Source organism: Lutra lutra, chromosome 1 (genome assembly GCF_902655055.1).
Source record: "Lutra lutra chromosome 1, mLutLut1.2, whole genome shotgun sequence".
Classification (NCBI taxonomy): Eukaryota; Metazoa; Chordata; class Mammalia; order Carnivora; family Mustelidae; genus Lutra; species Lutra lutra.
In genome coordinates, this window is record NC_062278.1 from 150621336 (window position 1) to 150648245 (window position 26910).

Genomic DNA, 26910 nt, shown 5'->3' on the forward strand with positions numbered 1-26910 from the left:
AGGCACTAATACCCCTCCCAGTTAAAACAACAACAATAACAACTGTGCATCGCTTAAGTTTTCTTGATTAAAAAAAAATCAAATAAAGAGTTTAGGGCTTCATGAACAGACACTTGAATTAGGGACTCCATTTGATGGGGGCATCCAGTAGGGAAACTGTCATGTTTGGTCATGAATAAACAACACTGAACAGTTAAATGCTGAGATTTGCCACAGCAAAATGATAAATCTTATTTATGGAGAAAAGATCTACCAAAGAGAAAAAAAGAAAGGCTCATTTAAGTTTTGAAGAATATTCTTTTTTCTCCTTCAATATTATATAGTTAATATTTTTTAAATGAGGCAGAGGAAACATTCACAAAAAGAGATAGAAAATACACTTTGATGAGATTTTAGACATTCAAAAAATAATTTGGTGCTACTTTTTTTCCGTTGAGATTTTGATTTTTCAGCCGTCCCTACTCAAAAACTTTTATTAGCTTTCTTATCTATATTAGCACAGTTAGGCAATAATGTGGATACAAAGTCGAATCATAGATGAAGTCCTACAATGAGGCCCCAGAAACCTCCATAAAAGACCATGTCATGAAATAGAAAGTGATATGTGCTACAAAAGAGATACAAATTAAATGTGCTAGGAAAGAGCAAAGAGAAATCACTTGCAGCTAAAGGATCAGCCTGGTAGAATTTCAAACTGGGGGTTAGAGGATACTTACCCTTGGACATGAAGAAAACAGGACAGAGGATACTTACTGTAGGCAGAGAGGCAATAGGAAAGAAGCCAAAGAAAGTATACACAGGCACAAAGATGGAAGGAAGGAAGGACAGAGAGGAGTCACAGAAGACAATATGTAGGAGGTAAAATCAGTGAGACTTGGAGACTGGTTTGTTTGAGGAGGAAGGAAGCATTAACCCTTGTCAGTGTCAAAGTATAAGTTTCAAAGAATTAAAAAGATGACTCTCATATAAGTATATAGTGAGCATGTTTCAGAGATTTAATTTATTAGTAAAGCAATCAGGAGAAAGTAAAACTGGTCCAGAGGAGGATACAAGGGATGGTGGTATGTGTGTATATCTGTGTACATATATTATATGGATGTATGTATAGTGTTTAAAAATATATAGTGAAAGGGAAAAAATGCTGGAATATGGTTGCTAGGTTAGACTTAAAATTGACTAACCTCTATAAGGACAATAAAATTGTTGCCTTTGTGATTAACTCTAGCAGAGAGAAATCATTTCACCTCTATCAGACAAAAATCATTTGTAGCTTATCAATCTTCTATAATTAACACCTAACTTCACAGACTCTGGGCCCAGCTGAGTAATAAATAGTAAGTCACATCAAATTATCTTTCAACCAACAATGACCCATAAGAGGGTTTGGTAGATGATTTGCTGCTAGTCCAGGGGTTGGCAAACTTTTTCTGTAAAGGGCCAGATAGTAAGTCTTTCGGATTATGAAGGACATTTAAGTCTCTGTCACAGACATAAAAGTCTCTATCGCAGCCACTCACCTCAATCTTGCTGTTGTAGCGTAAAACTAAATGCCATAATGCTGTCGTATTCCAATAAAACTTCATGAAAACAGGCATTGGGCTGGATTTGGCTCATAGTTTGCCAGCCCTGTTCCTGTTCATTATTTCTTGAACTTGAGTGATCATCATAATCACTGGAGGGCTTGTTAAACCCCAGACTTCTGGGCCCCATCTCCACAGTTTTTGCCTCAGTAGATCCTGAGTAGAACCTCAAACTTTACATTTCTAACAATCGCTTCTCGGCCTTTTGGCTAAGATCAAGTGTAGTACATTTCTAACAAGTTCCCAGGTGATGCCTGATGCTGCTGGGCTAAGACCATACTTTGAGGACACTATTCTAGTAGGACATGGGTAAGAGCAGTCAATAATCCTTTTGTCTTATTTCCAGGTTTTGGACCATCTGTCTCAACAAAATACAGATGAAAAAGTCAGATTAGGCCGGAGGTTTCAGTGCCTGAGGGCATCAGGTGGAGTTCCTGGTAAATTGTTTCAAACTTGGATCTGGAGCATTGGAAGAGATAAGGCATTTGCGGGGACACACAGAACTGACGATTGTTAAGGGGAAGCACCTATAGAAAGGAGAGGATTTAGGCTAGAGCTTTGGAGGGAGTGGGAGAGAAGGTGAGGAGGAGGCAGAGAAATAAAGAGGTGTTCATCGCCAGCAGGAGAACACAGGAAGTGGTGCTATGGAAGGCAAAGCAACAGTCTTACCTTTTCCTTACCAACGTTTCCAAACGCCGCAGAGTGGACAAGAATGCCAGATATGCAAAGAAAAGTTTGGATCAGAGATCTTCTTGGGATGATAGTTTATCAAGTTCCTCTCCCAACAAACTAGAATAGAGAGGAAAAGACATCAACATGTTCAATCTCCACATTTCATTTATACCAGCAGAGGGCTGCAAGGGCAAAGGAATGCTAGTAATGCTTTTTGATCTAGGGTTTCTGCTCTCTGCAGGGAGTTAATTCCACAGTGATATTTGGCCTGGGGGGCAAGGAGGACACCATGGGTTGCTTAGCGCCCTTGCTCTCATTATCAGTTGGGTATTTTTAATTATTATTATTTATTTATTTGAGAGAGGGAGGGAGGGAGAGAGAGAGAGAGAGAAAGAGAGAGAGATATCACAGTGGGGGGAGGGGTAGAGGGAGAAGCAGGCTCCTGCGATCCTGGGATCCTGACCTGAGCCAAAGGCAGATGCTTAACAACTGAGCCACTCCAGTGCCCCATCAGTTGGGTATTTTACTACAGGACAATCTGATTAGTTGGGGGACAGATGTGATGAAGAAGGGTAGATGCTTCTGACTGGGAAGAGAGAAGGTGGGGTCCAGGTTGGGATTTGGATTACGGGGAGTCCCTGTCTTCACAAGGCCACCCTTAACACAAGACTTTCCCTCATAGCTCATAGAGTCATAAAAGATTATAGAAAACTGTGTTAGAGGTTTGTTGTTGTTTTTTAAAGATATTTATTTATTTATTTTAGAGACAGAGAGATGACGCGAGCGGGGAAGAGGCAGAGTGGAAGGGGACAAGCAGACTCTCCAATGAACATGGAGCCCAACGTGGGGCTCAGTCCCGGGCCCCCGAGATCATGACCTGAGCCAAAATCAGGAGTCAGATGCTTCACCAGCTGCGCCACCCAGACATGCCCCCGTCTTAGAGATTTTTCCTCGTCGTTGAATAAATATTATCTTTTGAAAATGTGAAAAATTAACAAATCTCAAAGGAAAATCATACAAAAGGGTATCCTTAGAGAAGTGCTGCTCAGCCTTTATACCTTCCATCTCATTTCACCCAACCACCCGCCGCAGGTCACAACTTGTGACTGTTACTGGAGATCTTTCCTGTGTCTCTTTGGTGGAAAGAGACAGATACCATCTTGGAAGTTGCTCCCTATCAGTTCATGGAAATCATCTTCACATTTTTTTCTGAATAATCACATAGTACTCCATTGTGTGGCTGTCCTACAGTTTATTCATCCAATTTCCTGTGTACAGGCATTTAGGTTGCTTCCAATATTTTGCAATTACAAATAATGCCGCACTGAGTATCTGTGTGAATACTACGTTTGTACTGTCAGATAGGAAAGTTTAGGGTAAGTTCCATGATTGCTGAGTTTGAGGGGTTCGTTTCTTTAAATACTGCAAATGTCCCTCACTAGAGGTCGTTTTGCACTCCCAGGAGCCGTGAATGAATACATCTATTTCTGCATCCCCTCTCCAATCAAGCGTTGTCAGGTTTTTGAATTTTTTTCATTCTGATGGGAAGAAATAAATATTTCAATGTAGTTTTGATTTGCATTTCTTCCTAAGGAAAGTTAAACATATTTGTACATGTTCAAGGGCTGTTTTTATATTATTTTTTACTTGTCTGTTCATGTCCTTTACCTATTTACTTACTACAGGGGTTTTGGCTACCCACTTCTTATTTTAAGAGTTCTTCATGTAATTAGGAATATTAGCTCTTTATCTGTGATATATTACAAATATTTTCTCTCTACATTTTTATTTGCCTTTTGGCTTTGCTTAAGGTGCTTTTTGTCATCATGTGTTTTTCAATCATTTTTATGTACTTGAATTTAAATTTTTTTTATTACCTGTGGATTGAATTAAAGTTAGAAAGCCTTTTCCCACTCAGATGCAAAAGCGTTTCATTTTTTATTTTCTTTTAATACTTGTATGGTTGCATATTTTATATCTAGGTCTGATACATTTGGAGTTTATTCTTGTGACTGATGTTAGGCATAGATCTAATTTCTTCTTTACAAAGAGCTAGCAGTTGATCTATATATATGTATATACAATATATGTATAGTGTATAAATATACATATATATATATTTTTTGTAAAACAAGCACACAAGGTAGCAACTGCCTTGCAACTGCTTGTCAGAAGAGGTCTGATTACACTAATACATTTAGGGTAATATCTAAAAATGCTTGCTTGAGTCATTTATGCATGGGACTAGTGTTTATGACACTTATATAAATTAAAATGCCTTCCCCTGTGGCAATAAAAACTTAAATGTGTGTGACCCCTCACAGTTTACATAGCACTTCTACAAGCTCCCTCTTTTTTATCCTCACTTGTGACCCTACACCTGGACAGGCTGTGCTGGCCACCATCCAGATGATGAAACTAAGGCTGCAGGACAACAGAGGCCTCTTCCACAGTCATGTGACTAGTAAATGCGGGTAGCCCAGCTCTTCTGGCTCTTTCCACAATGTCCTGGCACTGCAAGTCTTGTACGTGAAGGTTCTCATGGAGGTGGTTGCTAAGGTGCTTGGGTATCTCGCAGGGCAGGGCTGAAGTAAGTCTATTTGACTCGAAGGTTGAGTGTGCTCCAAATGTCAAGCCGTGTTAGAGCAGCGAGAGACGTGGTCATCACCTGCCGTCTACAGTCCTTTCTATGTGAGCCAGACTTGGAGACAGCCCGAGTGCACACACACGAAACACAAAAGAATACAAGTCTCACTCAGCCAACAATGGCAAAGTTGCAGCATTCCAGACAGAAAACATTTCAATAGAAGATGCTGGAAGAGTCACATTCTACAGTGTATCAACCAAAACTTTGGAATGAAAGCCTTGTTTTAAATTCTAAGCCAACACGGGGCAAAATCAAAGGAGTAATTTGACTTTGGATTATAACAACAGTTCTCAGGGTGGTCAGGGGACCCCCCCAGAGGTCTTGAGACCTTTGCAGTTTCTGGAAGGTCAAAATTATTCTCATAAGACTACTAAGAGGTCATTTGGCTTTTTCACCGTGTGGACAGTTGTTTGCACTGCTGGTAGAATAAAGCTACTGGCATTCCAGCACGAAGCAAGGCAATAGCACCAAACTGAATTTATAGTCATTGTATTCTTTACTACTATGTGTGAAAAAAAAAAAAAAGCTGATTTCACTTAAGAACTCTCTTAATGAGGTAAAAATTATTGGTTTTATTAAGTTGTAACCATTTGGTACCCAGCCTTATTTCAAATTCTGTATAAGGAAATGGGAAGTATACGTACATTACTTCTGCTCTATACTGAAGTACAATGATGTTTCAAGGAAAAGCATTTGTGCTATTGAATAGTTATAAGCTGAACAGCCACTTTATTTCACCATATTTACTTGAAAGAACTACTTATAGGCCACTTGGTTTTTCAGACTTCAGTATTTGGCAGGCATTTTCTCAAAAATGAATGAAGTGAGCCTGCCAGTACAAGGAATAAAACTGGTAGTATTCACTACACTGGTAAAATTTGAACTTTCCAGAGAAAAAAAGAATTTTGAACAACCTGTATCTGTCCCTGAGCTTGTTAGTTTCCTATCATTTAAACTTTTTTCTTTCTCTCTCTCTCTTTCTAAGATTTTATTTATTTGAGAGGAGAAAGAGAGTGAAAGAGCATAAGCATGAGCTGGAAGGAGGGGCAGAGGGAGAAGCATAGTCTCTACTGAGCAGGGAGCCTGATGTGGGGCTCATTGGGGGGCTCTATCCCAGGACCCTGGGGTCATGACCTGAGCTGAAGGCAGACACTTAACTGATTAAACCATCCAGGCACCTCATGTCTTAAACTCTTCTAAAGAGATCAGTAATATTACTAAAAATGTGATTTGATATTCTATAAGACATGTCAATACTTGGAAGAACTCTAACTCAGTGAACTGGTATTTTCTAAAAGACCAATGAATAATGTTATCAAATCACATGAGAAAAATCCATTCAAAATTCAAGACAGATCGATGCATTACACTGCAACTGACCTTTATAAAACTACAATTTCTTGAGTTTTAGAAACAAAAAGAAAATCTACAATTATCTGGAAGAGCTATTAAAATACTCCTACCCTTTCCATCTATATATTTGTGAGGCTGCATTTCCTTCACAGAATTCAACCAAACAACATGACATCAGATGTAATACAGCAGTTAAAAGAATCCAGGTGTCTTCTAGTAAGCTAGACATTAAAAAAATTTGTAGAAACGTAAAACCAATGACACTCTTTTCAATACATTTGTTTTGTAAAAGTTATTTTCTATAAAAAATGTTATTTTTTTAAAAAATATTTTATTTATCCATTTGAGAAAGAGAGAGAGAGAGCATAAGCAGGGGGAGGGGCAGAGGGAGATGGAGACGCAGACTCTCCACTGAGCAGAGAGCCCAATGCAGGACTTGATCCCAGCACCCTGGGATCATGACCTGAGACCAAGGCAGACGCTAAACCATCTGAGCCACCCAGTCAGCCCTAAAAAAGGCTATTTAATACGTAATAGCCTTCCTATTATTATATTTTAAAAATTTCAGCTTTTATAATACATCAAATATAGATAGATATGACCCATATTTTTATGTTTTAATATGACCCACATAATTAATTCTTTGGAGTCTCCTTATTAAGTACAGTGTAAAGGAGTCCCATGACAAAAAATTGGAGAATCATGGTATTTGAATTTTAGAAAAAAATCTTGACCCAAGAGAAGACAGAAAAGAATTGTCGCCAGCTAATTCTAAAGAGATTTTGGTGATACAATGGTATCGAGGTACCATTCTGCCCCAAATGTTTAAGTGTGTATGTATATGTGTATATATACCTCTATGTAGCCATAGTTTTAGAAAATGGAGAGTAACAACTATTTCTCAAAGTATGATCATATCCATCTATTCTCTAGTTATATGATTGAGAAGTATTTTTAAAAATATTCTTGAATCCATGTGCTTCTTCACGTTAATAACTTTGTATTTTTTATTGTATGCATGAATCATAATTTTTCCCAAGATTCCCTAAAATAATGATGATCATAGGAGAAGTCTTACACATTCAGCAAGAATTCCCTGACATTGACTGCCATCCTGTTTCAGCATGGGGAACAATTGTTTGTTACAGACATTAATAAGGTGCTACATGAAGGAGGAATTCCCATATTCTGACATTTTGCAGACTGAAAAAGTAATTTCTCTGAAAAATGAAGCCCAAATAAGAAAACTGTAATGGATATTACTATTTGGGCTATTGTTAAGTTCCACAAAGGCCTTATAAATTGATGTCAGATAGTTTTAAAGAAACAAATTGACAAGATTTACACCAGTCTTTAACAAACTCTTTACAAAGAATACAAAAAGAGAAGACTTCCCAACTTGATTTATGAGGTCAACATAATCTTGATATCAAACACTGACAAACACATGATGAGAAATAAAAATTACATGCCAATCTTTCTTAGGCGCATAATGTAAAATCCTAATAAAATGTTAGCAACTCAAATCCAGCAATATAATAAAACTAATACATCAAGATCAAGTTTATTTCAGAAATACAAAGTTGGCTTAATATTCTTAAAAGGTAATGTCAATGATACCATTAACAGGAAAAAAAAAAGAAAATGAGTATCTCGATAAAGAAAAACAGTTTATAAAATCCAACACTCATTCATGATAAAACTCATGATATAAAGTAACTAGGAAAGAAGAGAACTTTCTTTGCTAGAGTATCACAAAAAGCATGCAGCAAAAACACTCAACAGTGGAACAGTAAAAGCTTTCACTCTGAGATGGGGAACAAGATAAAGATGCTTCCTCTCATTGGTTCTGTAGTATTCTGTACTGGTGCACAGGTGTCATAAAGCAAGACAACATTAAAAAGGAGGAAATAAAACTCGTTATCTGCAGATAACATAATTCTATGTAGAAAAATCCATAAAAAATTTCACATGAACTATTACACTAATAAAGGGATTTGAATAAGATTTCTGGATAATATGAAAAAGATGTATTTCTATACACCAGCAACAAATAAAATGAAATTTTAAAAGGATGTCATTTATGACAGCATCAAAAAATTCACTGGAAAAAATAATCTACCGACAGGAGATGCAGGATGATACATTGAAAAATATAAATATTGATAGAGAAAATCTACGTAAGTGGCAGGATAGTCCTGTACATAGTTTGGAAGATGTTTTAAAGATGACAAATGAACCTCAAATTGATCTATAAACTCAAAGCAATCTCAATCAAAATGCAGAGTGTGTGTATGTGTGTGTGTGTGTGTATGGACCAGTTAATACCAAAGTTTATATGGAAATGCAAAGAGTCAAGAATAGCAAAAGCAATCTTAAGGAAAAACAATATTGGAGGACTTGGTTACCAGATAAAGGACAGAGATTGAGAGTGTAGTACTGGTATATTATAGGCAAACTGGCAAATAGAATAGAAAGCCAAGAAACAGAATTATATATAAATTGACAAATTATGACCCAGGGGGCACTGCAGTGAGGTGAAAAAGGATGATTTTTTTCCAATACTGGTACTGAATTAATTGACTACCCATAGTAAAGAAAAAAAAATATTGTTCCCTACTTCATACCATGCATAAAATCAATCCCAGGATTATAGAAAAGTAAAATAAATCCTTTAGAAAAAAAAAATCATAGAATATCATCACCTTGAAGGCAGGCAAAGATTTCTTTAAAATAGGTCATAAAAGCAAAAACAATAAAGAAAAGCTGACAAATGAAACATTAAAATCAATAACTCCTATTCATCAAAAGATACCAATAAGAGGGTAAAAAGGCAAACCACAAAATGAGAGATGATATTTACAATACATATTTGACCAGGATTAGCATCCTGAATATGTAAAGAGTAAGTCAGTAAGAAAAAGTCAGATAGTTTCCCCCTCACCTTCCTCCCACCCCTATCCCCAACCTCCCCCCAAAAAAGAAAAAGAAAAAAGGACTAGACTCCAGACTCTTGAACAGGTACTTTACAAAAAAGGGGATCTATACGGCCAATAAACATGAAATATGTTTAACTTCATTAGTTATCAAGGAAATACAACTAAAACCACTAGAATATCCTACTGTATACCTGCTAGCATGTCTCAAACTAAAGACAGACTACTAATCTACTTTCTGCCTCAATGGATTTGCCCATTCTGGACATTTTGCATGAATGGAATCCTATATCATGACTTTATTGACTAGTTTCTTTCATTTAACATGCATTCGAGGTTTATCCATGTTATAACATGTATCAATACTTCATTCCTTTTTATGGCTGAAAATTTTTCCATTTTAGCATATGCCACATTTTGTTTATCTATTTTCCTGTTGGTAGATGTCTGGGTTGTTTACATCTTATCGCTATTAGGAATAATGCTGCTATAACCATTTGTATACGAGTTTCTGTGAGGACATATGTTCTCATTCTTTGGGGTACTTATCTAGGAGTGGCATTGCTGGGTCGTATGGTAATACGACATGCTTATTCTTAGGACATGTATACTCTTGTATATTCTTAGGAGGAACACCACATTGCTACCCAAAGTGGTTGCCATTTTACATTTTACATTCCCACCAGCAATGTTGAGGTTCTAATTTCTCCACATCTTTGCCAACATTCATTTTTTATTTAGGTTGTAAAGTGGTATCCCATTGTGGTTTGGTTTGCATTTCCCCAGCTGCAAATGAGAATAAGCATCTTTCCTGTGCTTGTCATTTGTGTTTTTTTTTTTTTTTTTTGAGAAATGTCTATTTAAATTCTTTGACCATTTTAAGTTTAGGTTCCTTGAGTTTTAAGAATTTTTTGCATAATCTGGATACTAGACTTATTAGTATATCATTTACAAATATCTTCTCCCAGGAATGGAAATTCTTATACCTTTTTGGAAAAACTGTTTGGCATTATCTACTAAAGCTGAGTATACACATAGCCTTTGGACCTAGCAATCCACATCTATGTACATACTCAATAGAAATTAGAATATATTTCCCACCAGACACATCTGAGTGTTCGTAACAGCACAATTCATAATAGCATTGGGAAAGCTGAAAGCTGCTAACATCCTGTAGGGAGGCTTAATGATGATCCTACAAAGATGTCCATATCCTAATCCCTGGGGACCTGGGAATGTTACCTTGTTTGGCAAAGGGACTTTGCAGATGTGTTTAGGATTTTGAGAGGGAGAAATGAGACTTCCAGTATCCAAGCCAGCAAGTAAGGAGTTTGGAAGTCATCTCTCTACTCTAACAAGCAAAAGGCTGAACTGAAAAATCTACTCTTTTTAGATTTGTCAGAGAAGTGAGGTCCCAGGGCCAACCCTTGTCCCCTGAATTAGAGATTGGCAAGTGGACATAGAGTAACAACTTGCTTAACTAGAAACTCCCAAGCAGAAACCTCTGAGGGTGTGAGTTCTGGGGTAAGAAAGTCTAAACTGTAATTGACAAGTTGCTGGAGACTAACAGCAGTCAAGTCTGTGAGTTAAAAACCCCCAGTCACAGGGGGTTCCCCATGCTTTTGTGAATTTTACCTCCATGAGCTCTACCAGGATGTCAAAGGGGAAAATGAGAAAAATCCCCTGGTGTTCCCCATCTAGCCATCTTGTCCACTTAAGGTGTAAGGCCTTGGGGGTGGAAATGGGGTCTGGGAAGGACTTGTGAAGTTCACAGCCCAGGGGTGCAGGCTCACTGACACCTAATCACAGGACTAGGGAATGCTTCTCCTCCCCCCAACACCTGACCACCTCATTACTAACAGTCTATTCACTGGAGTAGTTTTTACCCAGTGTATCATGTCCAGCTATCAACAGAAAATTACAAAGCATAGTAAAAGGCAAAAAGTATTTTGAAGAGACAGAGGCAGCATGAGAATCAGATTCAAATATGGCAAAAATGATGAATTATCAGGTCATGAATTTAAAACAACTATGATTAATATGCTAAGGGCTCTAACAGAAAAAGTAGGCAACATGCAAGAACAGACAGGTAATAATAAGCAAACAGATGGAAATTCTAAGAAAGAATAAAAAACAAAGGTAGAGTTAAAAAAAAAACTATAACAGAAATGAAGAGTGCTTTCCACGGGCTAATTAGTTGACACGATACGGCTGTGGAAAGAATCTCTGGGTGACAATATATGTTAATAGAAACTCCAAGTACTAAAAAGCAAAGAGAAAAAAGACCGGAGGGGGAGAGGGGCAAGGAACAGAATATCCCAAATTTGTGGGACTACAAAGATGTAACATATATATAATGGAATTACCAGAAGAAAGGAACAGAAAAATATTTGAAGCAATAATGACTAAGAATTTCCCCCAAATTAATGTCAAGACACTAAACCACAAATCCAGAAAGTTTACAGAACACAAAGTATAAATTCCAAAAAACTACACCTAGGCATAACATAACAAACCACATAAAATCAAAGGCAAAAAACTTTGAAAGAAGCCAAAGGGGGGAAAAAAAAACACCTACAGAGGAGCAAAGATAAGAATGACGCCCAATTTCTCTTCAGAAATCATGCTATGCTAGCAAGGAGAGTGAAGTGTTGAGGGAGCTTACATTGGATTGCTCAGGTGGGCCCAAGTTAATCACACGGTTGCTGACATGAGGGAGGCAGCAGGTTCAGAGTGAGAAGCCATGTGCAGGACGCACCCAGCTGAAGATGCTATGCGGTTGGCCTTGAAGATGGAGAAGGGGCCAAGAACCCAAGGAATGCAAGCAGCCTCTAGAAGCTGGAAAGGAAGGAAACGGATACTCCTTGGAGCCTCCAAATGAAATCAGCACTGCTGACACTTTAACTTCAGCCCAATAAGACTGATTTTGGACTTCTGACCCCCAGAATGGTAAGATCATAAATTTGTACGGTTTTAAGCCACTAAATTGTGGTAACTTGTTACAGCAGCAATATGAAATTAATATACACCCATCAATAGCATAATGGATAAATTATAGCATATTTGCATGGTAGAGTATTATGAGGCAATGAAGATGGATAATTATTATGGCTACATACATTTGTTGATGTGTCAGAGAACTAAAATTGGAAAGACTTGCACCGAAAGAATATAAACTCTAAAGATCCTATTTGTATAAAGCTTAAAAATAAATAAAACTTATCTATGGCTGTGGAAGTTGGGGCATTGGTCACTTGGTGGGTTAGGTAGGGGTGCTGATGAGGAGGGCACATAGGAAGCATATGGGATGCCAGTAATGTCCTTCTTGATCTTGGTGCTGATTAGTGGTCTTTCAAACCATGTAACCTGTAATCTGTATACTTTTCTCTAATGTATACGTCAATAAAAAGTGCTTAAAAACAAAAAGATTTAAGTAGTTTAAAAACAAATTCTTGCAAAAAATAGGGACAAAAATTGGCTTAAGGTTTAAACATGGTAAACACAAGGTTGCAGATTAGTTAAAACTGAATACCCTATAAAGTGAATAATTACAGTTATTTCCGCTAATGACTCAATTAATTCCAAGGATTTTCTAGTACATCTCCAATGGCACACAGAAAAGAACGAGTTGGCCTAGACATGCAAACACAGCAGACATACCAAAGTATACCATGATGCCCAGTCAGTGATTTTCTTTCATTAGTCTCCCTTATTTCATCAAGCACTACTTCAAAATAACCTCTTTACAACACCATGACTGCAGAACCCTTTCCAGACTAAAGATTCTATCAGTGGCATTTTTCGTCTCATATTTCCTCAAGCAAAAATGCTTTTACAAATTCATTTTTCCATGCCTGTGAACAACCTAAGTTTTTCCCATCTTGAAACAAATTATTATCCTCTCAAGTATTTTTAGCATTTACACTCAACTATTAGGAGCCAAATACTGTTTAAAAGTAAAGTTTTAATGAAAGGATTATGTTAGATAGTAGAGGTATTTTCCTCAAACATTTTGCTGAAGAAAAAAATCTTTGGAATATTTATTTTAAAGTAATAATGAAGGCCAATGTATAGGGCAATAGCCATTTATTCAATAAAGTTAAATGTGCATGTGTTCTCTAGTTGAATTTCAGTAAGAAGTCAAATTGTTCTTATGAAGGTTCTAAAACAAGCATTTAAAAACAGTACTGAAAATTCAGGGGAAGAGGACCTACGTGTCAGTGCATCTGCCAAGCTTTTAAATCAGCTTCTGCCCAATAAATAATGATAAAAGGCTACATTTTATCTACTAGAAATGCTAACATAAGATTCTGTAGTTCAAGACATGCTTGTGGGGAAGATGTGCTGATCAAGGTAAACTCCCAATTTAAGGAAACTTATAGGATAGTGAATCTCATGTATTCACTTGTCTCTTACAAAGATCAGAGTACTTAATATAATCCTATTAAGTCAAACATCTCAACATACAAATGAATCTTAATCATTGTCCAATAAATACAAATTATGTGTAAGAGAATGCAACAAGTTATTTGAACCTGAATGCAGAGAATAAATACTTTATTAACTGATTACAGTTGAAAGTCACAAACAAAAAAGGGGTATATTAAGGCAGAGCCATATATATATCTATACCTATATGTTGATATAGATATAGATAGACAAATCCAAAGACTGTTACCTCTTTACATTTTAATAACCTCTGCATTTTTCTTTTATCCATTTAGGCAGTGTGCTTTCTTTTCTTCTCAGTTAAAGAAATGAATCTCGGCCAATATTTCAAAATCATATTTTGATGACAAATTACAGGATTGTGGGTTGAGACAATGACTAGTGTATAAAATGCTATCTGATAGTTTTCTCAGCATATTCCATGTGTGGTGGTATATTTACGTTGGTGTGGAAAATCTGACAACTGATAATTTTCTCTTTTCCAGCAAAACTAACATAATTTTCCAAACGATTTTAACAGTCTTAACTAAAACAAGCTTGGACTTCCAAGTCAGTCAAATGCCCAAAGCATATTATTTTCTGCCTTTCCTAAACCCTCTTATGTTTTAAATAGCCTGTAGAGTATGATCACATGGCTATATTTCAGACTTATAAATTTTGAGTTTTTCAAAATCCCAAATTATTTCCTTATGCAAAGTGGCAATGCAAACAGCAATCCTACGTAGTGTAGAATAATTTTTCTTCTGTATAGCTTCCTTTTATAAAAATGGGCCACCCAAAAAAAAAAAAAAAAAAAAAGAAAGAAAGAAATTTAGTCCATCTGAAAAAGCACTCCAGTTCCCTAATTCCACTTTTGAAGGAGAAGGCAGAGGCCAGTTTACATTATCCCAGAAAACTGAATAAATGGCTTTATTTGGTATCTTCAAGAAGCTTCTCCTTCTGTAGGAGATGTAGGTGTTGTAGGAGAAACTGTAACTGGTTTGCGTGCAATTCTGTCTAGTTCTGCGTGAACATCTGATAGGACAGGCTTCTGGCCTACATTGAAGGAAAAGAAACAAGATTTAGATAGAAGTCAAAGTATCTTTTACACCAATGTCTCTTCATTTAAAAGCCGCCAACAGTTTCATTAACTTTATCTAGCATACTAAGTTATATAAACATCCTTAATTTAAAAATAAATCCCACAAAAAAAAATAAATCCCCTCATTTTACATTATGGGGTCTGTTACTAAATGGAAATAAAACTAGCACCTATCACTTAATCTCATAAAGATATTTGTAAAGGCATAGGACAGTAAGAACAGTAAAAGAGAAAACAGCAACAAAATTTTGCAATGTAGAAAGAGTATGAATGAGCAGTAACCATATTTATAGTCTTGGGAAAGCTTAATCTTCTACACTGGCAGTGGGAAAAGCCAAGAAGTAATTGTTTATACTCAGAAACCTGTAAAAGGTTCCAAAAATGGTGGCTGCACAATGGTATTTGTGGAAAGGATGGCAAGAAGATGGGATTAAAAAGGAAAATGGGTTAAAAGGTCTGTTTAAAGGGTAGTTACACAAGCAACAAAAGAAAAATAGACTGAACTTCATAAAAATTAAACACTTTAGTGCTTCAGGGCGCCTGGATGGCTCAGTGGGTTAAGCCGCTGCCTTCGGCTCAGGTCATGATCTCAGAGTCCTGGGATCGAGTCCCGCATCGGGCTCTCTGCTCAGCAGGGAGCCTGCTTCCTCCTGTCTCTCTGCCTGCCTTTCTGCCTGCTTGTGATCTCTCTCTGTCAAATAAATAAATAAAATCTTTAAAAAAAAAAACAACAAAAAAAAAACACTTTAGTGCTTCAGAGGACACTGTCAAGAGGTGAAAGGATAACCAATACAAGGGGAGAAAACATCTGCAAATCCTATATCTGATAAAGATCTAGGACACAGAATATATAAAGAACACTTAAAATTCAACAATATAAAGACAAATAACCCAACTTAAAAATAGGCAAAGGATTTGAATAGACATTTCTCCAAAGATCTACAAATGGTTAACTAACAGAAGAAAGATTCTCGACATCATTAGCTATCAAAGAGAAGTAAATCAAAGCCACAACGAGACTTCACAGTCACTAGGATGGCTCTATTCAAAAAGATGGACAAAAACAAATGTTGGAGAGGATGTGGAGAGATTGGTACCCTCATTCTCTCTTGCTGGAAATATAAAATGCTGCAATGTTTTGCAAAACACTCTGGCAGTTCTTCAAAAACTTTAAATATAGAGTTACCATATGACCCAATGATTCCTCTCTGGGTATATACCCAAGAGAAATGAAAACATAAAACATGGCATTTGTCAAACATCTGTCAAAAGCATATGTTCACAGTGGTTCTATTTATAATGGCAAAAATGGAAACAATTTAAATGCCCATCAACTAATGTGGCATATTTATACAATGGAATTTTATTCAGTAATAAGGAGAAATGATACGTGCTACAACGTGGATGGACCTTGAAAACACTAAAGAAGGCATATGCTATACGATTCCATTTATATGAAATCTCCAGACAGGCAAATCCACAAAGACAGAAAGAAGATCAGTGGTTGCCTAGGACTAGGGGATTACAAGGGAAAAAGTTACTGCAAATAGGCAAGAGGTTTGTTTTTGAGGAGATTAAAATGTTTCAAAATTAGATTATAATGGTTTGCATACCTCTGTAAATATACTATAATACCGAATTGTATACTTTATTTTTTTTAATATTTCTTGAGCATCCTTTTTAAGAAACAATTTTTTTAAAAGATTTTATTTATCTGATGCAGAGAGAGAGTGCACAAACAGGGGGAGTGGCAAGCAGAGAGAGGGAGAAGCAGGCTCCCCACCAAGCAGGGAGCCTGATGCAGGGGCTCCATCCCAGGGCCTTTCGGATCATGACCTGAGATCATGACCTGAGCCAAAGGCAGATGCTTAACTGACTGAACCACCCAGGTGCCCCTAAATTGTATATTTTAAATGAGAGAACTTCATGGTATGTAAATTATATTTGATAAAGCTATTTAAAAAAAAGCTCTAGGAACATTACCCGATTTCTTGGCAGATGGTGGTAAACCACTGCTTCCACCTCCAGCCCCACTTCCAGGGCTACCACTGCCCACACCTGGGCCTCCTGGAGAGCCAGTCTTTTTACTCAGCAAACTATTGAAGAAATTTGCCAGGACACCTTCACTTGTAGCTCCAGCTATTAAAAAAAAACAAAAACCGAAAAACTTTCACTCAAAACATTAGATTCTTCTATAAATTATTATTATAGTAATCACACCCAGAAAGCAATTAATACTTAAAGTTTAAGAGCTGTGTACTCCAAATTCAAGTCTTTTCAGCCTGGGTAACTAAACTCTAATCTATCCATGTGTAAAAGAAAGTATAAGTAAACTTTAAGAGTATAAGATAATTATTAAAAAATTAGAATGTTATTTTTAAAAAACCAAAAGCATTTAGAACAGATGTTAGATGCTATTTTATCTCCCTTTTGAAAAAGGTTCTTCAAAAATATAATTGTTGAGAAATGTTTGCTTTTTTTGATTAGCTACCTAATCCTGTATGAAAACCAGTAGAAGTTCCAAGAGAGCAATGGGTAAAGGATAACAGGGAACAATTCACAGAAGAGAAATACAAATAGAAAGGAAATACCAGGGACAAAGCTCTTACTGGTATTTAGAGAATGCTATTAGGTTGTGGCAAAATTGCAAAGCTCAATGTAGATGACTTGTAAAAATGAATAAGCCATTTGAAACATATTATCAAAAGGCATAAAAATGTACAAACTCTCACCTACTAATCCCACTTACGGCAATTATTCCTACTGAAATAGCTATTATGCACATAGTTTTTTTCTTCATGTTAACTGCAGTTAACCTATTAACATATGAATTTCTTCAACGACCTACCTCAGGAGAAGGTTAAATATAACATAAAACTTTCATAAAGCTTAAACCATAGATATGATATATTAAGGCTATACTATAAAACTTTGGTTTGAAGTCTGACTAACTGAGATTATACTGACAGAGATATAGGTTAGAAGCTACTGCACAAAACGAAAACAGCTATGGAAAAAAGGTGGGACGCTAGGTAGATTTCTTTTTAGTGTGAAACGTATTGTATTGTTTTCTCTAGAAAAAGAGAGAAATGTACCTTTCATGTTTGGATCAATTTTTTTTGACCCTGCAGGGATGGGTGACACGCTGGCAACATTGGATGACACGGATCGGTTTGGTGTTCGAGGGGAGCCTCCTGGGACTCTCGGTGAGGCATCCTATGTAAAAATAGGGAAGCCATAATTATCAAAATAGGAAACTTCCAACTTCACCAAAGTTATTATAAAAAGAAATTAGTTTTTAACTGTCCCCCACCCGTTCTACTGGTACATTTACACTGCAAGCCATTGCTGAAAAAGTTTAGCAACTGTGTTCTCATTATCAGAAAATACCAGAGACCCATCACATTTTAGAATACAAATTCCCCTTAGATGGGAAAAGGACATACTGAATAATGGGGTGTGATTACAAGTATGAGCATGGGAGTCAGAGCTGAGTTCCAATCTGGACTTGCATCCCACTAGCTGTAAAAACTCAGGCGAACCATAAGGTCCTCCAAAGCCTCCATATCCCCACCTGCAGAATGGGGCTGGTAGTACCTGTCTCACAGGGCTGTTGTAAGGAAGGAAATAACAGATAAATGGTTCCACACAGTAACTCGTGCATGACAAACAAGGCAAAATGGATCTTTAGGATTTAAATATTCTAAGAAAGGAGTGAAGTTTATCCTTTAAAATGTCACAAATCCCAAAGAATTTTTAATTCTTCTATCAAAGCACACCCATAGGAGGCATGTATACGATTAAGAAAAAAAGGAACTAAATCAATAATGTATGGCACTTTAACAATTTTGTCAAAATCCGTAATACTGACCACAGGCCTTCCAGCTGCAGTTGGTGGTTGCTTTGCTAAAAGGGACTGAAAAACACACAAGAGTTCTAAGGTTAGACACTTAGAGCATGTACTACTGTATTTTGAAAAGTATGTAGGAACGGTTTACCCATTAACCACTCTAAATCTGCTTCTGATATAATTTCATACCTGTAGCTTCATAAGAAACACTTGGTCATCTTCTGCCACAATTTCCTTCTCATGGACAAACTGAAATGAGTAACATATAAATCATCAAGTCTAATACAGTATGCTAAAATCATTAATAACATACTTTCTAGACTAATTATTTTAAAAAAAATTCAATACAAACATTACCTATATTACACGAGTGAGCCGCCTGACCCAAGCCCCTATGCAAAGCTGTCCAATGACCATCTGCAATAGTACAAATGTTTGATAGCTGATGCGGTCCAATACTCTAGCCACTAGTCACCTGTAGCTGTTGCGCATTTGAAATGTGGCTACTACTGGGCACCTGGGTGGCTCAGTAGGTTAAGCATCTGAGTCCTGACTTCAGCCCAGGTAGTGATCTTGGGCTCAGGAGACTGAGCCCCACATCCAGCTCCAGCTCTGCATTGAGCATGGAACCTGCTTCAGATTTTCTCTCTCCCTCTCTCTCTGCCCTCCCCCCACCTCGTGTCCTCGTTCTCAAAAAAAGGAAAGAAAAAGGAAAAAGAAAAAGAAATGTGGCTACTGTGAATCAGGTAGTGAAAATTTAATTTTATTTAGTTTTACTTAATATGTATTTAAAAGCCATATGTGACTAATAGCTGCGGTATTGGACAACACAACCTTAGAGTCAATAGGTATATTAATCATGCCTACGTTAACCAACAGTTAGGTGTTTTAAAAGGGCCAATATCGGGGCACCTGGGTGGCTCAGTGGGTTAAGCTGCTGCCTTCGGCTCAGGTCATGATCTCAGGGTCCTGGGATCGAGTCCCGCATCGGGCTCTCTGCTCGACAGGGAGCCTGCTTCTCTCTCTCTCTCTCTCTGCCTGCCTGCCTCTCTGTCTACTTGTGATCTCTCTCTGTCAAATAAATAATAAATAAAATCTTTAAAAAAAAAAAAAAAAAAAGGGCCAATATCCCAGGAGAGTGAAAAGCGACTTGTGCCTGGTTTCTCTGAAATAAAAATAAAATGGCTCTTCTACCTGCTGAATAATTAGGCAAAAAGAAGCAGCAACCATCTCTCGCTTCTACTATTTCTGTACAATGCATGCTATGGGTCTATTTTCCACCAGCAGCCAGAGTGATCCTTTGAAAAGGTCAAGCAGATTACATCACTCCTCTGCTCAAACTCCCCCTCCACTCACTTTCCATCCCACTCAGAATGAAATTCAAAATCCTGACTCAGCTGAATGAGAAGGCCCCACAAGATCTTAACTCTGCCTTCCATCTCCTATTAGTCTGGCCCTCCTTTTCACTTTTCCAGCCTCTTTGTCCTCCTCCTACATTCCTGCCTCAGGGCATGTGCACTTTCTGCTCCCTCAGCAGGCAACACTCTCCCCTCTAATCAGAGCCATTCCCTAACCACTCCTAGAACAGCACCCCTCCCTGAGCGCCTGCTCCCTCTCCCCCCAACAGGCCTTTGGAGCCACAGCACTTATCCACACTTGAGCAGTGGCATGTGCACCTATTTATTATTGCATCATTGTCCTATTTAGCACCCTGTGCATAAACAGTGGCTCAGGAGGTATTAGTGGGATGAATAAAACACAACTTACAGCACAATTCTGTTGGTAAAAGAGAATGGGAAAACTGTTGCTTTTTTTCCCTTGATGTGTTTATTTCTTTTAACAGACATCTAAACCAAACACCATGCCAACTGAGTTTTCATTTGTCATTAATAATCTTATTTCTAATTACCCACAAACAGAAGACAGATGCTCAGTTTCAATGTTTGGATTTTTTTTTTTTCAATGTTTGGATTAAGTAAGAATCTTATTAAATGTTAACTCAAAATTATTTTTTCTAAAGCATGTCCACTTAAATGTCACTGCTAAGTACTATATGTAAATACTTCTGTTTATACAACTTTCGAGAAACATCTGTAACATCTAACTATAGAATATGATGTATTACTTAACATGGAATCAAAATACATGAAAGAAGAGTACTTTCTGGAAGCAGATTTAAATAGACACAGAATGACATCTAATAGTTAAGACTAAACTAGAAGCTCCTGGATAGCTGTGGGCTAGCCTGGGTAACTAGCGACTATGGAGAAGATTCCTGATCTGCCTCAACAGATAGAAGCTAGTAAGATTATTCTACCAATGTTTTTTTGGCTTTTGGCTGAGTTCTAGGATAAAAAGTTCACAGCGTCAACCTACTCAAACTCTTCAAGATCCACATATTCACTCCTACCAATTCATTATTTCCATTAGAATATGGAATCCACCCTAGTATTTTCTAATATAAATATGCCAAAGGCTAAGTAAGAATTCAGTAACTGAACAGCTGGTTTATATTTCGATAACACAGAATTTTATTTTGAATTGATACCCAAATTATACGTAGAAAACCCGTTGGTAGGAAAGAACCCCCCCCTTACTTTTCTAACTATAATCTTAGAATTATGGACTCCCCCCCCACTCAGTTTAAAAGGCCAAATACTGAGACTATATATACTAAAACTGTTACCTTTCGGACAGGTGGTTTAGTTATAATGTCTTCAAAATTATCTTCTGCCTTTAATGTCTGAAAATTTTCATGTAATATTCCTATTTTCTTATCATTATCCCACCCTGCTGGACTGGAAAGAAACACATATTATAAATCTCAAGCATTTATACAGTCATTCCTTCATTAAATCCATGATCATATTAAATGGAACAAATCTGACCAATTATGAAAACCTAATCAGCTTTTCGGGTACCTGGGTGGCTCAGTTGGTTAAGCATCTGCCTTTGGCTCAGCTCATGGTCCCAGTGTCCCAGGATGGAGCCCCACATTAGGCTCCCTTCTCAGCAGGGAGTCTGCTTCTCCCTCTCCCTTTGCCCCTTCCCGCACCCACTCCTGCTATCTCTCGCTATTTCAAATAAATAAAATCTTAAAAACAAAACAAAATGAATCAGCTTTTTATTATAACTCAAGTTATAATTTACTAATTTCTACATAAAACGTTCTTAATCTTCCTGATTTAAAAAATGCACAGTTATAGGGGTTCTTGTGGGGGGGGGGTCTGGTTTATTATTACCTCTCAATGTATTCACATAACTTTTTGAAAGCATGTCTAGAATATACATTGGGTCCTTTATCAAAACCAATCAAAAAGTAAGTAAATACACGGATATATGCACTCAACAATTCAGCTGTATATAATAGGAAGGCAATCCAAAAGGGGCTCAGGCCAGCAATAAATCTAACAGGCAAAGATTAACAGATCATGGCAGGTTATAAATAAAACAGTCTAGAAGAGAGTCTCACCTTCTCATCATGGAAAGATCTATTGGTCTCACCTCAAAACCAAAAATGAGAATTCACCATCAAACTGCAGCAATAACACATGATTAAATATACACTGAAGAGGATACTTACATAAATACTGCATCTTTTTCCACAACAACAGCAGGAATTTTATAGGGAAATCCATACAGTATCTGAACGATATATTTATATACTAAATCTATATTTTTGTTTTCTTTTACTGAAGTGTAAATAAGCGCTGCACCATCTGAATAACACCGTTAAGGAAATTTTTAGACAAATCCCATGAATAGTTACTATAAAGTTCTGTGTTCTCAGCTTAACAGTTACATGCATAGTAGTTTCAAAAATAATTCCGAAAGGTACATTATAGAGTAGTCAAGAATTTCAAAAGTATAAAATACATATAAGCTAAAGTGCAAATAAAACAATCTTTACATTATCAACTTCATTTAGGAGGGCAAAAGTCTCATTAAGCCAAGAAAGTAAAAGTAAATTTAACAATACACTGCTACTACCTCTCCATTTAAAGCACAAGACGTGACTGGCTTTGTTTTTAACCTTCCTAAACTTCATGAGGGTGGGATATTATTTATCAACAACTATTTTGCTTACATTAGGAAAAAAAAAAAGGTGTATACTAGTATCTCTTGTGGTTTTCACTAGCCCCGGGAATTAGAACTTTAGGACCAAAGCTCTGGAGACCTCTCTGAAAAGAGATGAACCAACAGGTATTATCAGGACACTTTCAGGCATGATTCAAGGCAAAAGTTGATTTATGACCAAAACTTGAGGTAATAGTCCCTCACCACAGGATGTATTAATTAAAGCAGACCCTACCAAATGGTATGGCAGATCCAAAGATCAAGAGAGGCCTGTGGAAAAGGGGCAGTATGACTACTGACAGATGATATGGTCGGAGTGGCTATCAGAAATTCTATGGCCACTGCTGAGGACCACACTCTAGCACTGCTCACCGTGTCCTGAGATAATAACTGAGACCAAGGGGAAATGCTGGGAATGGTCAAACTTCTACTTCTGAACAGGGATACTCATATTTACTGGCACATGAACCGAGGCTTATGAATCTAAGAGTGGTATTGCTAATTATGACTTCTCATACAACTTGATAGAAACAAACATCATCATCTTAAATAAAAGCTTAATTATGTCAACTTTTCATTAATGAGTGATCTTTGCTCATGAGAACCAGCTTATGATGCAGCTGAAAAATTTGCACTGTAATTAACACTGAAAAAACTTAGCAATAAAGAGGATTTTGAACTGCTGCCTTCACACACATGTATGCACGAGTGTCTATCTTAAAGTGACTTCTCAGTTTGTATTCTTTTAAAATCAATGGGCTCTCCTAAAGGTCTGTAATTATTTTAGCAGAGAGTCTCCTTCCTGATTACATTTCTGTATGCACATTTTCAAGAAGAGGATTACATAAATGTTTAAAGAGACTGCTTGTTCCCAAATCTGCTAATCTTCAAAGATAACAAAAAGTCTATAGACCTCTACTTCAATTACTCCCACTTTTTGTTTTCTTTTTAAAGTCTCTTATGTAGACAAATGCCCTTCAATTCAACCCGTCAACTATTATGTGACAGGAAAAAAGAAAGGGCTAGGGCTACGGAGAGGACAAAGTACTGAGGGGAAAAGGGGAAAGGGAAACTGCCAGTGTCAAGTGATCTTATTCATTATCCAGCTAGGCTTCTTGTAAGTGGTCCTTAAATTAAATGTCCATTAATGAAAATAAAAATGAAAACTACAGACTCTATAAACATATATATATCACTTATGATTCCTGTCTACTCCTAATGTCATCATTTCTTCACTTTTCAGACACAAAAGCTTTGGTCAGGAATGCAACCGCAGACTCTCTGGTCCCAGAGGGGTGGGAGAGAACAGCTCCCCTCAGTGCACTCAAGCTGTGGTAGTTTTCAATAGCAAATTCTCTTAAAAGCATTCATGTACAACCCTCATTTTATCCTTCCTTTAGCTGTGAATGTTATTCAGTGGCTTCTCTAATCTTTGCAACCTAGACAAGATTCCTTATAACTGGTTTTCTAACCTTGTGATCATCAAAATCACCCAGAAAGCTTTTTAAAAGTAGAGATTCTTCAGCCTCACCTTTAAATGTTCCAATTCAGCAAGCCTTAGCTGGGCACAGCCAGATTTTGAGACCATTGCATTAGACTGTATGTAGAGATGGTAACACAGTGAACATATTAAAAATGCGAACACACAAACCTAAGTATTGATCTTGCCCCCAAACACTACTCCCGATAAATGAATACTACTATCAGAATATTTACAACGCCAACTCATTAGAACCTTCCACAAAAGACTGATAATTGATAATTACTTTTCTTAGGCAAAATCCTTTAAAACACAGCAAATCAAAGTTACATATTTCAGTACTTACTTTTATAGCTCAAAATACCCAGATATAAATGATTTGGGAGCTAAAGTGAAATTTCTAACCAGAAGCAGGAGGAAAAAAGCTTATGGAATTTCTAAAGTCCATTCATTTAATTCCCTTAATTAAAAAAAGCAAACAAACAGGCAAGGTACATTACACTGATCAAAGCAGGAAAAGGATACACTGTAAACAAAACTTCCGGATATGAGACTGAATAAAATCAAAATGTTCATCTCTGTAGTCATGTTCTTTCTCCAATACACTAATGGCATCACACTGTTGAGTTAAAATAATTAAAAAAAACATTAACTTTAATCAAAGTTAAATATAATGATGTAAACAGTTTTGGGTAGGGGAGCATCACAAAGCTACCACTCCAATATGGTGACTGAATATGAGAATATCAGAATATCGATTACTCCTATCTGTCTAGATTCTTTTAGCTAGAGTCAAGACTATGAATAATTTTCTTTAAAACGTATTAATGTCCATGCTCTACTGGATGCTGAAAATACCAAAGAGAAAGTTCTGGTATAAAGGAATAAAGAGTAACGGGACAAGCAGATGGTTGCTCACACCTGCTGACTCAACTCCTTTTGACTTAAACTATTTTTAAGTTCTCAACTCTATTCCAGTTTTATAAAACACTGTATATCTGGGAGTCTGCACCTTTCCCTATTTCCTCTTTGCTCCTCTGTTTATCTGATAACTCTTAACTGACCTTCAAATCTTTTCTGGCTCTTTTGTTCACTGTGATTACAATCTTACCAACAGCAAAAAAAGGGGGAATGACAGGCTATTTCTGAACTGTCACCTGTACAGTCAATGAGATGATTCTGAATTTGGCTTGCTACAGTAAAATGTTACAAAAAATAAACATGATGTCCAAATTACTTCACCAAGACCTTTTGGAACTGAAGTATGAAACTGAAAAATAACCACTTAATAATAATGTTCATTATACTTCATATTGGTTTGGGGGTCAAATCTGCTTTTTTTTGTTATGCATATATACATCATACAAAGAGTCTCTCTGTATAATCATGAAATTGTCCATTTTACAGAACACAGAGTAATTGCTTCAAATTACTAAAGATATTTATAATAATTATATTGTTGACTTTTGATACTTTTGGTGGAACATATGTAAATGAAATAAGAGGATCTGGACCTAAGGGCAAGACACTTAGTCTCTGAATCCCAATTTCCAGAGTCTTTAAGGAGAGTTGAACTGCCATTATTTCTCTGTCCTGAGACACCTCTCCCATTCCCTTACACATTTTAAAAGCTCTTAAGCTACTACAAAACTGACGATTGTCTTAGAATCTGTGAAGTACAACAGATAATCTCTTTTGGTTTAAAAATCTTACGAATCTGACTCATTTGATACTAATTCAGGTCCCTTTAAGCTTAACATTTTTCCTTTGAAAATAAGAGTTTTGTTTTGTTTTTTTTTTTTAAAAAGAGACAAGTTGTGTAAAACAAGAAAGTATCTGCCAACAAACAGCTCTTTGTCAAACAAAATAAAATAAACCACACACAAAAGGATTCTAGTGTGAGAGTTTAAAAACCTTTTTATAGTAGGGGGCGTCTAGGTAGCTTAACAACTGACTGGACAATGAAGGCTAACTGAAATTAGGAATATGAAATTCAATCATGAACAGAGTATCTGAAGTAATGGTTTCTTTCAAAGAAACTATGATTAAGATCACAAACCCAACATGTGATTACCATTCAATTTTTTAAACTATTATTTCTATTTGTTAAGAAAAATTATCTAGGAAAGCTAGTTTGTCAACTCCAAAAGGAGCCTGGAAAACAAAACAGTTGGTTATCCTTGGTTGATACCAGTAGTACAATCTCTAGGAAGGAAGCTAACCTTTGTGCAAACTACTAGTACTGGGATGCCCAAGTTATGTGTAAGTGTGTCCGCACCCAGAGGTAAAACCACACTGTCGTCTTTGTCTTCCTGTGACCCAGTATTTCTTCTCTGAGGAGAGGCTGGAAAATCTTCTCCCGGCTCTACATATTCTTGGAAGTCTCTAATCACTGAAAATCAAAGTAAATAATTGAATACATAGTTTAGAAATTGCTCTATTTGAGCAGGTTCCTTTTCTGCCATAATCTAAGTATGTATTTTAATGAGACTTTATACTTAGTCTTGTGTAAGAGAAGAAACAAAAAGGGTTTGAGAAATCTGTTTCAAAGACAGGACAGAAACACTAGACCCACATTAATTATGAGGAGGCAGACTACAACACTGAGTGGCTTCAAAGAGTGGGGTTCAATGTAAGCCCAGTTCTGTTTGTGCAAATTACTTTGGGTAAGTCACATCTGGCTTTGCTTTTCTACATTCTCTAATTCACAAAGGGGACTAAGAGGATAAAAAATAGGTGTGTGTGTGTGTGTGTGTGGTGGGAGGGGGGGGGAGTGTTCCACAAT

General features: G+C 36.8%; 1 protein-coding gene across 1 annotated transcript in view; it reads right to left on the reverse strand.

The window, feature by feature from the left end:
- Positions 1 to 13728: 13728 nt before the first annotated feature.
- DYNC1LI1 (dynein cytoplasmic 1 light intermediate chain 1) overlaps positions 13729 to 26910 on the reverse strand; it is a 40366-nt gene continuing 27184 nt past the window's right edge. Inside the window, exons 5-13 of the mRNA XM_047739102.1 lie at positions 26348 to 26517; positions 24651 to 24744; positions 22152 to 22287; positions 21255 to 21366; positions 18758 to 18817; positions 18590 to 18634; positions 17814 to 17934; positions 16702 to 16857; positions 13729 to 14672 (exon numbers count right to left, since the gene is read on the reverse strand). Of these exons, the coding sequence (XP_047595058.1) occupies positions 14560 to 14672; positions 16702 to 16857; positions 17814 to 17934; positions 18590 to 18634; positions 18758 to 18817; positions 21255 to 21366; positions 22152 to 22287; positions 24651 to 24744; positions 26348 to 26517 (1007 nt within the window). The 3' untranslated portion in view covers positions 13729 to 14559. The remainder of the gene's footprint in view (positions 14673 to 16701; positions 16858 to 17813; positions 17935 to 18589; positions 18635 to 18757; positions 18818 to 21254; positions 21367 to 22151; positions 22288 to 24650; positions 24745 to 26347; positions 26518 to 26910) is intronic.